The 15,681-nt window shown below is 37.4% G+C and overlaps 1 protein-coding gene across 3 annotated transcripts; it reads left to right on the top strand.

Moving 5' to 3' along the window:
- The first annotated feature begins 4,370 nt into the window (after positions 1–4,370).
- On the top strand, positions 4,371–14,116 carry Hnrnpa3 (heterogeneous nuclear ribonucleoprotein A3). Of its 3 annotated transcripts, none has more exons than XM_047545808.1 (11): positions 4,371–4,509; positions 6,323–6,445; positions 6,534–6,680; positions 6,764–6,974; positions 7,284–7,373; positions 7,457–7,552; positions 7,647–7,727; positions 8,434–8,577; positions 9,411–9,533; positions 9,621–9,688; positions 12,461–14,116. In XM_047545808.1, exons 1-10 carry the CDS (start codon positions 4,438–4,440, stop codon positions 9,671–9,673), a joined length of 1,140 nt encoding a protein of 379 aa, XP_047401764.1. In that variant the 5' UTR covers positions 4,371–4,437; the 3' UTR covers positions 9,674–9,688; positions 12,461–14,116. The 3 variants fall into 3 exon arrangements, with proteins under 3 accessions (XP_047401764.1, XP_047401763.1, XP_047401765.1); XM_047545807.1 differs by lacking the exon at positions 12,461–14,116 and adding an exon at positions 9,781–10,151; XM_047545809.1 differs by lacking the exon at positions 12,461–14,116 and adding an exon at positions 9,781–10,151 and having other exon boundaries at positions 4,388–4,443.
- The last annotated feature ends 1,565 nt before the right edge of the window (positions 14,117–15,681 follow it).

Genomic DNA, 15,681 nt, shown 5'->3' on the forward strand with positions numbered 1-15,681 from the left:
GCTAGGGATGCGGCTCAGTGGTTGAGTACCCCTGAGTTCAAACCCTGGTAAGTCAGAGGAGGAAGAGGCAGCAGGTAGTAAACAAGACAGAAGTGTGATAGAAAGTTCTTTTAAAGAAAGATTATGACTGACCCTCAAGAATATTAAAATGATGTGACATTGTACTTTAGTGCCTTACTCATAGGACCTTTATGATCTTTGTCAATTTATTCGACTTTTCTAAGCCCTAGTTTTCTTATCTAAATAAAAATAGGGCCTACCTATTGAAGTTGTTGGGGGAATTAAATGAGATCAGGAACATAAGGTGGTCAGTACAGTACAGAGTACATAGTGATAAGCATTCAATAATGTGAGTGATTATGATGAATTTCCAGCACCTACCATCACTTAGGGTGGGGAGAAAATATAATTTTAGATCTGGATTTTTTACTTTTGTAAAAATGAAAGGAATGTGTTTCATATATACCTAACACATTGATTAGGCTAAGAAAATGTACTAGTATATACACTTCAGTTTTTGACAGAGGTCAAATCTTTATAATAGGATTTGAAAGAGAGAGATTTTTGATTTGTTTTGAATTTTACTTTACATACTCCTTTTCAAGAATCAAGATTTTAGAAAATAAAGCTATAGGTACATCTTGAATATAGTGGCAGAAAACAAAGTTTATAATTTATTATAAGTCTTCCTTTCTAAGAATTACTTTCTTACAGTTCAAAATAATTTCATTCAATTACCATTCTTTGTTCTGACTCTGCCATAATTTGTATTATCTTGGAAAAATCAACTCCTTCCTTACTCTACGTAACAGATTCATCATTCACAAAATGAATCACACAAGTCAGACAATGCTTCCCAACTGGCAGAACTTGGCATGCTTATGTCCTGAATGGATATGAGAAATTGACCCTTCCTGCAATGGGGCAGTTAAGGGAGGTCAGAAGCAGCCAGGGTCCCTAGGGCCAGTACCTCTGGTCACTGAACTGCCTTATTTAGGACTCCCCAGGGCATCTCATGCAGGGTGATCTGGGGTGTGCCAAGTAAGCAACAAGTACCACGGGCAATAATCAGCATTTGCAGTTCTGCTCCTCTGTGAGCAGTGTCTGCCATGTAAGCAATTAGATGCAAAGCACTCTACTGTCTATCATGGACCAGAAATTCTTATCCATGCATGAATTTGTAATCTAGTTGCCAAAGATGTACAACACACAAAGTCCAGAAGGTAGTCTGTCAGGGAGTGAGAGAGGCACTTGAACAGAGTGGAGTTTCTGGTGGGATCAGCTCTAGGTAATGCCTTTAACATTTGTCTTAACATACAGTGGTTGCTTCTATAACTTCGCAGGCAGTGTCCTTTTAATGGCATCCTAGCTGTTGTGTATGCATACATTTCTGAAAGCTAAAGTTTCAATGTAGAAATCTTGATATAAAAATGTATTATTGGTTTGAAATCCATTTACATTATCGTATGAAATTACATTTGTCAATAAAAGAAGAGTTGTTACACAAGGCCCTGGGTTCGATCCCCAGCACCCAAAAAAAAAGAAGAGTTGTTAGATCCTTTAAGTAAAATTATAATTGCAAATTTTGAATGGTTGTATAAAATGGTTTTAAATATTTTATTACCTACTTATGTGATCAATGATAAGGGACTATTATGTCCCTCAATGATAAGGACTATTCAGAATATGAGAAGTTCATCATTAAAAAGTCTGGATCAAAAACTGCATAAAGCCATTTCAACCATAAAAGCTAATATCAAAATATATTCACAGGAACAAGTTCAAATTCATCATTAAAAAACATGGAAATCCTTAAAGTATTATGCCAATTCCATGTTTAATGTCTCCCCTAATACTATGTATTTCATTTTTTATTAAAATTACATCCTTTTAAGAAAATGTTTTGAATTTAACCATCATTTAGGTGACTCCAAATCTCTTTCAGTTTACCCTAGTGTGCTGTACAAAAATGATCATTTTCTGTGTCATATTAAAGAAGTTGAGAGGCCTTGATATAGATTATAAAGCCTGTCTGCCACCCATTCCACCGCAGGACCCTTGTTCCCTGCTCTTGTACTCTGTCTCTCATTTCAAAGACAGCTAGGGAAAAAGGATACATAGCAGCAAAGGTTCAAGTTTGTGTCTTACAGGGTCAAGAACTGGAGCATGGATGGTTTTATTTGAAATACCACATGGTCTAGAGCTAGAGGGCAAGCTTAAAGCATAGAAAATAGCCTGTGCTTAAAAATCACAGTTAAGAATAACAGTAAATCTGGATGATTTCAAAGGGAGAAATTCATATTTATTGAAGGATAAAAAGACCTGAATAAATGGACTAACATACAATGTTCTCAGACGAAATTATTAATCCACCCCATCCTGTTTCTCAAGTTAACATACAAATTTAATACAACTCGAAGAAGAAATAATGAAAATAACAAGTTATTGATTTAAGTAACTTAGAAAATACAGACATCCATGCCCTAAAGCAAAGCCATGTAAGCATTCTTCTTTATCACTCTTGTATTGTCTCACAGAATTGCTCAGTGTGAACACCATCTTTCTTCTTCTTATAGTCTTTCTTTTTTTTTTTTGGTAGGTACTGGGCATTGAACCCAGAGGTGCTCTACCACTGAGGTACATCCCCAGCCCTTATAATTTTGAGAAGGGTCTTGCTAAATTGCTCAGGCTGGCTTGGAACTTGTGATGGTCCTACTTCAGCTTTCCAACTTAGCCGGGATACTGCTCTCACTGTGTCATTTCTTATGGTCTTTAACAGTACATTTTGCTACATACCTGGAATTGATCAGGCTATCAAGACTATTTCGTGGTAATCAAACTCAAACAATCTTGAAATTAACCAGACACTAAGAGTATAAATTTTTACAATGTATCAAGGTTGTTGTTGGCTACTGCCATACTGAGAAATAGAACACTTAAACACATTTGCTCAGAATGGTGGAATCAGAGCAACAGGAGGAGGAGGACTGTTTGGTTTCTGCCTCACAACATAAACTTTATTTCCCAAATATGAGGCTTGCCCCTCCTTGGGCAATGCTAAATATCAACAAATTCTTAACTTTTCACATATCTTTTCCAAACTCCAAGCTGACCACGCCCCATTTAACACAAACTTTCTTTTCAAACAATTCACAACAAATGATTAGACTTCTACATCTTTCATGGTAGGGCCAGATCAATTGTTCTGAAGTTGTTCCTATGGATTGCTGAATTAAAATATAAGGCATATCCTAGCAGGGAAGGGAAGCTTGTCAATTGTGGTCATTTTTCATCAGTGATTTTGTTTAAACATAGATCCACAGATTATTAATTTATGGCTGTCGTGGATGTTAGGAGATCACCCAATCCTATCCCCATTTTTATTCAAAAAACTAAAGCTAAGATCAAATGATTTTAAAATCCCTTGGCTGGGCAGAAAAAGGATTAGATCTCTGGTTTTCTCTTTAATTCATCCCATTCATTATACTGAATAACAATTGGTAACAGGTGACCACATGAAAGCAAAAAAAAAATAAAAAAATTTAAAAAATTTACTCGTGAATAGGTAGTGTATCTGGTTTAAGTGTGCCTTTTTAGAAAAATTTTAAGCCACTCACAAGTCCCTAAATTCCATCCCTTAAAACATATGCTTCAGTTCTTTCCTGGATAACTAGAAAAACATTAAAAAATATGCCTGACAATTCTTGAGATCAGTGAGCACCTGATGAACTGACCTCCACTGGTCCTGACTGAGGTCGTTAAGGATAAAAATTCATTAAATCAGTCTCGTTTTGAGGCCTGTCGAAGGTGCCCCATGAGTCATGCATGTCAGTGTTGAACGGATTTTCAGTACAGGGCCTCTCAGGTGGGCGTCGCCAGTCACAGACATTCGTCCCTAGCGTTTGGAAGCTGGAAAGTTGATCCGAGGAGCCAAGAAGCTTCTTTGAAATCTTAAAATTACAGGGCAGAAACATGTGGTTTTAGTTCAGGGACAGGGCTGGAATGAATTAGGAAATGGAGACCGAGAAGCCTGCGTGGGGGAGGGGGAAGAGGCGCAAGAAGAAAGGAAAAGGCCTTTCTCTCCGGTGCCGCGCGGTCACGAGGCGTTCTCCCGACGTGGGCACTCGTCATTGGCCCAGCCCGAGCTGACGTGCCAGCATTCGCCGGGGCGCGAACAGCGGCAAGGGCGGCGCTGCATTGGAAGTTGGCGAGGCGCGCGCGCTCCCGCGTTCCGCCGAACCTCCGCCCCGCGCCCTCCTCCCGCCAACCCGCTGCTCCAGTCTCCCTTCTCTCCCACTTGGCCCCGCCCCTTCTTGCGCCGCCCCTCCCCCATCAGACCGGCGGCGCGCAGAAAGCGCGTCACGTGACGACTGGCCCCGCCTCTTCCTCTCGGTCCCATATTGAACTCGAGTTGGAAGAGGCGAGTCCGGTCTCAAAATGGAGGTAAAACCGCCGCCCGGTCGCCCCCAGCCCGACTCCGGCCGTCGCCGCCGCCGCCGGGGGGAGGAGGTATTAGGGGGAGAGCGGGGGGTTGACGGGTAGTGGCCGGCATGGGGGGGCCTGGCTCGATGGGAGCGGGGAGGCCGGGTGGACCGGGTTGGCCGTCCCGCGCTCTGCGTTGAGACGAGCGGTGGGAGGGGGAGGGGAGCCGGCCTGGGAGGCCTCCTCGGGGCCCTTCGCCTGCCTCGCCCTCACTCGGCCGCACCAGAGGAGGCCCTCGGAGGCGAGGCGTGGCTGGAGGGAACCTCGGGCGGGCGACCGGTCCGCCGGCTGCGCGGCCTCGGATTCGAGGCCGAGGGCGGCATGGCGGGCCTCAGCGGGAGCGGTTGGGAGGAGGCGGTGGGGGGAGGGGACGAGCCCGCACATCCGGGCGAGCGAGCAGGCGGGCGGCGGCCACATTGACATTGATCCGCTGCCGCGTTACGAAATGGCGCATTGGCCCGCAATGGCCGCCGCCTCGCTGAGCCGCTGGGAAGGAGCGCGGGATTGGAGGAGCAGGAAGGAGGCGGCCCGGCAGAAAATGCCGTAGATGGCTTCGAGATTCGCGGCGCAGTGCTTTCGCTGAAGTTCTGCCGGTGCCTTTCTAGGCTTTTACAGGTCCTCTTTGGCGACAAGAATTTAATTTTCTGGCCTGTTCTTCGCAGCACCAAATTGGAAATAGGAGATTTCTGAAAAGTTTGCTGCTTTAAAATTCTTACTAATCTGCTAATTTTGTTGGAGTACTAAGAGTGATAACTACTTAAGTCGCCATGTGGATGAAGTACTTTCAGGATTTGAGAGTAGATGTTAAGTAGGAATTTACACTTTTTGATCTCGTTTTTCTCTTCTTTGAGTTGACTCTAGTTGTAGTTTTCTGAGTTTTTAGAGGACTGCAAGTGCAGTTAAGTTTTTAAGTGTTTTCGGTTGTTTTGATTTTTGTTGTGGACTTAATGTGTTACCAATCAAATGTTTTCAAGACTTGGAAAAAAAATCAATGAATTGGTGCATTAGGCTCTTAGTCATTTAACATTTTTTCTAGCATGTGACAATCTCTTGACGCCTTGTCTCTGCTTCTAGAAAACATTAGAATGTGCTTGTAAGCCCCTTGAGGACTGTAAATGAAATCTTAATGCATGCATTAAATGGCATTTCGTGTTATTGTCTTTTTAAAGTATAAAACAAATTTGGGCCACATTTTAATTTTTAAAAATTCTCAGTGTTTTGTGCTCCATTTTATATACTTAATGTTAAGTCCAACTTGACAGTTTGTCAGACTAAAAATGTTTTTTTGAAATCATTTGTTGATGTGATGCAAGTGATAAGGTAGTTTTTGCACTATATAACAAGTTGCAGAAAGTTAGGTGGTGGGTTTTCTAAGGTTTTGGGAGGTGCCTCTTTTAATATCCATTTACATGAAACTGGTGAATTTCTCTAAATTTACCACTTGCAACTTTCAAAATTGTCTTACACAGTTTTGTGGTTTAAAATTAAATGTTGCTCATTGAACTGAGTATTTGAAATGGCATGGTTGGACACAGTTTTTCCAGCACTTCGAGTTTACAGAAAATGACTTCTCATTAGCAACTTCTAAAATATCTAACTTTAGACAGTTGCAGCTTAAAGTTAAGGAATTTTGGATTCTGTGTTTGTTGTCTTGATTTTAATTTAGTTGAAGTGATGCTGGTATTTGAAAGATTGGTTTCCTTGCTACCATTTTAGTCAGATTTTTTAACTGAACACAATATTGCAGGTTTCTTTTTTACTATTTGTAGATTAAAGATTCGAACTTTTAGAAAATTCACTTACTGCAAGAAATAATTAAAATATATTGACTTTTTCTCAGGGCCATGATCCAAAGGAACCAGAGCAATTGAGGAAGCTGTTTATTGGTGGTCTGAGCTTTGAAACTACAGATGATAGTTTAAGAGAACATTTTGAGAAATGGGGCACACTCACAGATTGTGTGGTAAGTCACTAGGGAAACAAAGGCTTAGAAAAGGGTGGAGGGGCCTATGAAGGTATATTTTCAGTGCTTTCAAATTTTTATTTTGTAGGTAATGAGAGACCCCCAAACAAAACGTTCCAGGGGCTTTGGTTTTGTGACTTACTCTTGTGTTGAAGAGGTGGATGCAGCAATGTGTGCTCGGCCACACAAGGTTGATGGGCGTGTAGTGGAACCAAAGAGAGCTGTTTCTAGAGAGGTATTTTAATAACAACATGTTTTGTAATATGTGACGTTAGGAAAGTTTGGTTTTTTTGACTCAACATATTATTTTATTTGTAGGATTCTGTAAAGCCTGGTGCCCATCTAACGGTGAAGAAAATTTTTGTTGGTGGTATTAAAGAAGATACAGAAGAATATAATTTGAGAGATTACTTTGAAAAGTATGGCAAGATTGAAACCATAGAAGTTATGGAAGACCGGCAGAGTGGGAAAAAGAGAGGATTTGCTTTTGTAACTTTTGATGATCATGATACAGTTGACAAAATTGTTGGTAAGTGACAGTTTAGTGGAATTTGAGGAAACAAATGGTTTCTCTTGTGAACTAACTTTGCTAAATTGCTGTAATCCTGTGTTTAATAGCCTATGAAATGTATAGTTCAATTTTCATAAAGCACCTACACCTGCGTAACCAGCATAAGAATCAAAAACTATTTACATCCCAGAATGCTCCCTCATCCCCACTCAGTCAGCTACCTTCTTGTCAGTGTTTTAATGAATTACATAATGACACAGGATATCGTTTACATGTGCTTTGCCAAACATAAAATAACTTTTTTTGTTTGTTTGATTAAAAAATTAGTTCAGAAATACCACACTATTAATGGGCATAATTGTGAAGTGAAAAAGGCCCTTTCTAAACAAGAGATGCAGTCTGCTGGATCACAAAGAGGTAAGTAGGGTCATATATACATACTCAGTAAATGTGAGTGGTTTTTGTTAGGTTCTTAAAGATCTACTTTGCCTGTGTTAAAGGTCGTGGTGGTGGATCTGGCAACTTTATGGGTCGTGGAGGAAACTTTGGAGGTGGTGGAGGTAACTTTGGCCGTGGTGGAAACTTTGGTGGAAGAGGTAAGGATATACTTGCTAACATTAATTACCTGTGTATCTAAAATTTAATAGTAAATTGAATATATAATTTAAATCTTATCTTGCATTTTCTCAGGAGGCTATGGTGGTGGAGGTGGTGGCAGCAGAGGTAGTTATGGAGGAGGTGATGGTGGATATAATGGATTTGGAGGTGATGGTAAGTTTTTTTTGTCTTCTAATGTCTGATATTTTGATTTTCTCTGCCTTTAAACTATACTTATGGGACTGGGGCTGTAGCTCAGTGGTAGAGCACTTGCCTTGTATGCATGAGGCACTGGATTTGATCCTTAGCATCACATAAAAATAGAGAGATTGTGTCCATCTTCAACTAAAAAAAATATTTAAAAAAATGTATTTAAGGGCTGGGGATATAGCTCAATTGGTAGAGTGATTGCCTCGCAAGCACAAAGCCCTGGGTTCAATCCCCAGCACCACACACACACACACACAAATTTTTTTAATGTTACACTTTGCAATTTTAGTCATGACTTAAATGGATTGATCGTTAAAGTATACTTCTAGATCAGTGCCACAGAAAAAAAAATATTTTGCCTTTTTGACCAGTATGAAGTATTGTACTTGACAGTTGAAACAGAATTAATTCTGAGGTGTGGTGGGTTTTTTTTGTTGTTGTTGTTTTTAGGTGAAAATTTTTAAATGGTTTTACTTCTACTTTCAAGAAGTAATTAAGCATTCATCTTACTCGTCCAGAATGTTGCTACACTGTTATATTAATTGAGTATTGCCATTAGTGTTAGTTCATTGGCTTATATGCCAGTGACTTAACTGTAATATAAAACATGAATTCAGTGTCTTCACCATTAATTATGATTATTTTGTATGGCCTTGTTTTATCTTTTTAGGTGGCAACTATGGCGGTGGTCCTGGTTATAGTAGTAGAGGAGGCTATGGTGGTGGTGGACCAGGATATGGAAACCAAGGTGGTGGATATGGTGGTGGAGGAGGAGGATATGATGGTTACAATGAAGGAGGAAATTTTGGTGGTGGTGAGTTTTCTTTTATTTAAATATTAAATATTCAGTGTTGACTGCATAGTTCCTTTACAGATATTTGAAAAAGTGATAAAAGCATTTGATTAACTGTAATATTGGAAAGCAATCAAATGGTAAACAATTTCCTAAACTTTGCTATTAGTAAATCAGTAAAATGTATTCCGTCCCATTTTTGCATAGTAAAATGGACACTTACCAGTATGTAATGTATGTATTTTACAATTTAAAATCAGTGGAATGTTTATTGCCAGAAATTAATTCTCCCAGGCACTTTTGAACTGGACAAATGGGATCTACAAATTCAGTACTCCCAGTTCAGGATGCCATTTGGGGTCTAGGTTAACAAAAATACTTTGAATCCTAATGTTATAAATGCATAACATACTATAAATTTGAGTCCTTACTCTGATACCTTAGAACTTTGTTAGGAATGCACTGTTTTGGGGCTTATTAGTGAGAATGAGCTCTGATAGAAGGCATTTGTATTTTAAAAGTTACATACTTTGACAGAATCACAGTGAGTTTTGAACAGTGACAGTTTTGATGGTGTTGGATGTATGAGTGAGCAAACGTATGGAATCTATAAAAGATGTTCCTGTAATATCCTGACATTTGGCAGTCTGTTTAGAAACATGCTCTGCTACCTATGTCTGAGGTTTGCTAGGAAACTCTAGTAGAGGTACTCGGGTAACTAGAAAATCTTCGAAGATTTGGATGTAAGTACTGCAGAGAATGCCACCATGATTGTCAAGATAAGTTATATAAACTAAAGGGGGGACATGGTTATTGTATAGTAAGCCACAAATAAAAATCTTTTGTGATTTCAGGTAACTATGGTGGTGGTGGGAACTATAATGATTTTGGAAATTACAGTGGACAACAGCAATCAAATTATGGACCCATGAAGGGGGGCAGTTTTGGTGGAAGAAGCTCTGGCAGTCCCTATGGTGGTAAATATACTTTAAATCAAAATTCTTCAGAACTATTTTAATTTAAAATTCCACATATATTTGAAAACTCTACATGTGTATTTTCAGGTGGTTATGGATCTGGTGGTGGAAGTGGTGGATATGGTAGCAGAAGGTTTTAAAAACAGCAGAAAAGGGTAGGTATCTTTAAGTTTTTATCATGATGATAAAGAATATGTGGAACTGTTCACTGAGTGTAATAATTTTTTTATCCTGTATTATTCAACAGGCTACAGTTCTTAGCAGGAGAGAGAGCGAGGAGTTGTCAGGAAAGCTGCAGGTTACTTTGAGACAGTCGTCCCAAATGCATTAGAGGAACTGTAAAAATCTGCCACAGAAGGAACGATGATCCATAGTCAGAAAAGTTACTGCAGCTTAAACAGGAAACCCTTCTTGTTCAGGACTGTCATAGCCACAGTTTGCAAAAAGTGCAGCTATTGATTAATGCAATGTAGTGTCAATTAGATGTACATTCCTGAGGTCTTTTATCTGTTGTAGCTTTGTCTTTTTCTTTTTCTTTTCATTACATCAGGTATATTGCCCTGTAAATTGTGGTAGTGGTACCAGGAATAAAAAATTAAGGAATTTTTAACTTTTCAATATTTGTGTAGTTCAGTTTTTCTACATTTTAGTACAGAAACTTTAACAAAATGCAGTTTCGAAGGTGTTTCCTTGTGAGTTAACAGAAAAGAAGATCATTGTTAATTACTATTTTGTATGAATTTTGCTAAAGTTAACTGTAAAGAAACACCTGCTGACTTGCAGTTTAAGGGGAATCTATTCTCCCCATTTCCAAACCATGATATGAATGGGCGCTGACATGTGGAGAGAATAGATAATTTGTATGTTTGAAATGTGTGTTTTAGATAAATAGGATTGGGTATTTAAATTAGCATATTTGTGAATTTAATAGCACTAAGATTACCTTCAAATGAAAAATCTCAAAATTCCTATTTGGTTTTTGTGCATTTTCTTTCACAATGTAATCATGATTTTAGTGTGTTAGATTTGCTGAGTCCTAGCTGTGTCTGGAACATCTCCGTTCTACATTTACCTTGGTCACATTTAAACTGCTGCCATAGTTTTGGGGTGTAAAGAATGTCTGCTGCCCTCTATTTAAATTCTGAAAAGGGTTAGTGGATATTTTCCCCCCCCTCAGCTTAAAAACCATTGTTAACTTTTTAAGACAACAGGTCCACTAAGCCTGCTACATTGGAGCAAATTAGTGGGTACCTGCTTTTGTTTTGTTTTCTTTTTAAAGCATATGAGGCCCATACATCTTGACTTATTTTCCTTGGTTTAATTTTTTCCCCCTGATAAAGCTTTCATAGCAAGAAAATAAAAATCATGCTATTGAACCCTTAACTGGCTGGCATGCTTTCCTGATTTTACCCTATACATTTTGCTGAATAAACCAAGGATAGTTTTAGGTATAATTGTCCAAAATAATTTAATGCAGCAGAAATGTAGCACAGTTGCTTAGTACAAGCTTCTCACTTCCCAAAGACCTGGATTCCAAATTTGGATAGCCTGAGTTCTTAATTTCCCAAAGAACACATTGTTACTCCTTATGTATATTTAAACCTAAATTATGTTGGTGTGAGTTATCAATTTGTTTTGAAGACCATGGTTGAGAAGAGTTTAACAGATAACAAGGTCATATATACAAAAACCAATGTTTACTGTTTTGCGCCAGCTAGTGCTTAAAATCATTCAAGCCCTAAGTATGTGCCCTGCTGTTATACTTTCTTTGGTAGTTGAACATTGAATTCAAGACTTATATTTGGTTTTAAAAGTACTAAGCAAAACAAGCAATAAAAAGGGGAATGGGGCGTGCTAGTGTTTGAATATGCTCTCTTGTTGCTCTAATTCTGTGCCTCTGTGCATTATTAATATTTGGATGCATGCAATGCCAGCATGGAAATCGGTCTTCACAGATTCTGCAGTTTTCCAGAAAACACTCACAAACCAATAAATGTAACAGACAACATTCCATTTGTTAATGGGCATATGTGAATAAGCAGTGTAGAAAATAGGCTAATATTAGAAAATGGTTAAGTCCTTAATAACTTCAAGTGTGGTTATATAAATGGACACTGTCAATGTTCATAACTTAAACCTTGGGTACCTGGTCAAACTAATGCTTGGGAAACATTTTATTAAAATTGAGCTAAATTGTCTCAAGTTTTTTTATTCACATAATAAAGGTTGAAGGAATGGGGGAGATTAACATTTCCTGTTTTTATGTTTGTGAAATTGTTTGACACAACCTTGACAGTATCCTTTAATGGCATATGAGGTTAATTGTACTGTTAATGAACTTTGTATGTTCTGGAATAGTTTAATAGCGAATACATTTTCAGTAAGTTAATGTTTGCAACCTATAAGCAGGTGAAATCTGTGTATGTGACCTGTTTATAAGTTGTATTAGCTTAGTTTTTGTGAACAGTGTGGAAAAGTAAGCCATGAGGAGAGCGATTTAACCAGCTTTAAAGGACCTAAGATGTGCTTTTTAAGCACAATGTGGATCAAAGGAAACTGACTAAGACAGGACTTCAGCAGCCTTTTGAGTATGGACAAGTCAGCATAAATAAAGAATGACAAGGCAGCAGCAAGAGCTTCAACTACTGAGAAGTGAAGGCATAAGATACTATGATGATAGTAAGCAACTTTCCAAAAGCTAGTTAAATCTGCTTATTACAACTGAAATATCGAAGAAAGTCTAGCAGGAAGGAGCTCTTCGCCTTTTGGAACATCAATGAGAGATAGTTGCCACAGTCACTAGGTCTAGCATTTAGACCTGCAAGGAAGGGCAATAAGGATTAGGTAAGGCTTGAATTTGAATTTTTTCACTAATTAAAGAGTAATTTTTTGTAAAGCAAGGTAAGAGTAATCTTTTTGATTTGCAGGTTGAATGAGAATCCTTCTTGCCTAAATGAGGAATGTCTTTCCTACCATCTTAAATACGAAGGTTTCTGGCTGGGTAAGGTTTGTAGCTCACAGTAAAATTTGATGACACCATTTATTTCCCTACAAATCTATTACATATTTTAAAACTTCATCCCCTTTCTAATAGGTACATTGGCAAAATTATCAAGTGGAAAACTTATCTTGGTACCATGTTCAACATGTGTTAAACCTTAGACAGTTTTTTAAATTCTCCTGAAATGGCCACAAGTGTTCATCTTGATAAAGATGTGTCAAGATGTATACAGTTCATTAATATCTTTAGGGTCAAGTCAGGTTTTGGTAAAGGAAAAAAACTTGTGAAAACAGTTTTTGTAATAAACATGACTAATAACATGCGTTAAGCTGACAATCCTCATGCCAGGAAAAATACCTTCAAATGAATTTTCACCATTACCAGGTGGTACAGATAAAAAGTTTTCTTCTTTCAGGTGGCCTCATAAGTTCTCTTGCATATAAATTCAGGGAATTATTTGAACAAATAGAATAAACTTTGGTTTTGTTTATTTTGGTTACTCATCCAGAAGCAGTGAAGGCTTAATTAAACTAATGAAAGGACATCTTTTCCCAAAGAATTATTTGGTTACTATTTAGATCAGTTGCTGATTGTACACAAGGGCTATTTTTGCTGCCCCAATAGGGCTTGTTAAAAACAGGTTTAATTTAATTTACTTTTTAATAGAATAACAATTTCAGGGGACAGATGCTCAAAACACTAGTTTCTAAGATGTAAGTCAATTTCCTTCCATGAATAGGAGTATTGAGTTTGTCATAGGGTTTAAGAAAAAAAGGTTGGGTCACCCATCGTAGAATTGAGTTAAAGGTAACAGCCTTTTAATAAAATTCCTTCACAACATGGTTTAGTGGAGCAAATTTGATAAGATCGAAAACATTTTAAAGCATTGTTCTTTCCAGTTCATTTATGAAATAAAAGGATTTTTTAAAAATGTAGTTCCATTGTCATTTCTGAAAATTACACATTCTCTCTTTTTTTTTTTTTTTTTTTTTTTTTTTGTTTGGTGGTGCTGGGGTTGGAACCCAGGGCCTTTTTTCCTGCATGCTAGGCAAGAGCTTTACCACTGAGCTACACCCCAGCCTCTCAATACTATCTTCAACTTGTAGCACCATAAACAAAGTAAGGAAATTGTTAACTAAATGGGAAATGGTGAGGCAAACTTCAAACTGATTTTATTAAACATGCAGGTTATTCCTTTCTCTAAAAGCAAGGTGACACTTTTCTACGGGAAAGGATATTTGGTAAAGCCCATGTGTTAGGGGATTAAGTAGAAATAAATTTGGTTTTAAGAGTTCTGGTAAAAGTCACAATTAGGAATATTTCTAATTAATGACTATCTCTTACAGTTCCGGTAACTGATGTCACAAAGTAGTGAATAAGCATGCTAATGTGCAGGGGTGACGTAAGGATTGAGAGTTTATCTAAATATTCACAATTACTTTTGAAGCTTCAATGTTTTCTGATTTTTAAGACTTCAGAGGTGGTCTGTAATGGATTCAACTGTTTAATTTGTAGTATAATGAAATGTTTACAGAAAGAAATTTTTCATTAAAATATTTTTAGAAATGTGTGTGTTTTCGTCACTTCATGATCATGTAACATGCTATAGGTGAATGTTACAACTTTAGTAATAAAACAGTAAACATGGAATGAACCTTTTATATAAAGTTGTTTTTAAAGATGTGGATGTTATTAAATGGAATACAACTGGGAAGTAGGTGTACAAGAAAAAGTATTTTTAAAAAGTTAAAATGTATTGCCACAATACATGTTGCTTAAAAGGACACTTAGACTTAGGTCTTTGAGAACAGAATCCATGAGAAACTTTGGTGATGTGAGGAATTTGAACTTTAAGGGAGAAGAAATGATTAAGCAAGTGAGTTAATAGACAAATTGGGCGGAGGGGTGTGTGTGCAGCAGAAATACTCCCAGATGTTAGAAGTGTTTCTTGAAGTTGATGGGTTGAATGTTTTCTGGTGAGGGCAAGTTGGGGAAATATCCTTCCTTGAAAGTAGTCTTGAACTACACTGCTGCAGTTAACCCAAGTTAAAGTGAAATGAATGTGTATGTCTGGCTTGATAGTGGGATAATTATTTTAAGTAGCATTGCATATTTGAATTTCTAGCTTTAACAGCTATTGATATTTTCTCAGTATATTTTAAGTAAAATACCTTGTAAGTTGAAGCCAGATGGGAACTTTTAAGTAATAGAATTAAAACATTTTGCTTGTATTCAGAGTGGTCTCCTAGCATGTGCAATAGTTTAATATTCTCTGCAGTTAAATAATTTAAGGAATTGTGTACCTTATTTTAATACTTGAGTTCCTAAATAGGGACAAGAGTGGACTTTATTTTCAACAATATTTTCTCAATAAGAATAAATTCTTATGAAATGTAAAACATTTTAAAAAATACAAAATTTGGATCTTCCACGTGCTATTGCTGTTAAATTTTCTGAAGACTAGTGTTTTGCAAAAATGATTTTAACTTTGGGTTGAATATATAACTTCAAGATGAAGTAATAAAACATGTCATTCCCATTTATCACATTTTTGAAGACCTTAATACCAGGTAATGAACAGCAAGGGTGCATTGAGCTGCATGTTCATGTAGTTTAAATGGCACAGTTCTGAAAACTTGAGGAATTTGCCCATACTAAAGTTTTAGAATTGGTAAAGAAATAATTCATGTGGATTCAGTTATACTAGGGTGTCTTCAGCATCTACATTTTAAAAGGAAATGGTTAAATTACATCCCTGTGTATAGCCATTACACTTATTTTAATGGTTAAAGGGCATGTAATCAAAGAATTTTGTCAAATTTTAACTGGCTACCTGAAGGTTACAGGACAGGTAATTTTTATAATTTTGGTTATTCCAATTTTTAATACCTTGTATTACTGTTATATCAACAAAAGTGCAAGCTTACATCCTTCAAATGCAAATGTTGGAGGAACTTCCTATTTGATTTTAGGGTTGGGTTATTTAGTTGGTATTGAAAGCATGGTTTTTGTCTTGATTTTTATCAAGTTTAGGCATTTATTTTTTCAATGTGAAAGGAAGATGATATCCATCCTCAAATACCATGAGAAGTGCAAATGATCATAAAGAGCTTAACTAGTGCCTATCTTGTGGTATGTAAAGATAGT

Source organism: Sciurus carolinensis, chromosome 3 (assembly GCF_902686445.1).
Source record: "Sciurus carolinensis chromosome 3, mSciCar1.2, whole genome shotgun sequence".
Lineage (NCBI taxonomy): Eukaryota > Metazoa > Chordata > Mammalia > Rodentia > Sciuridae > Sciurus > Sciurus carolinensis.

What these genes read in the sequence shown, in the direction of transcription:
- Hnrnpa3 (XM_047545808.1), top strand. Translation starts at nt 4,438, where the DNA reads ATGGAGGTAAAACCGCCGCCCGGTCGCCCCCAGCCCGACTCCGGCCGT. An exon ending in GCACACTCACAGATTGTGTG is followed by an intron (nt 6,446 to 6,533) that starts GTAAGTCACTAG and finishes TTTATTTTGTAG; the next exon opens with GTAATGAGAGACCCCCAAAC. An exon ending in CTCTGGCAGTCCCTATGGTG is followed by an intron (nt 9,534 to 9,620) that starts GTAAATATACTT and finishes GTGTATTTTCAG; the next exon opens with GTGGTTATGGATCTGGTGGT.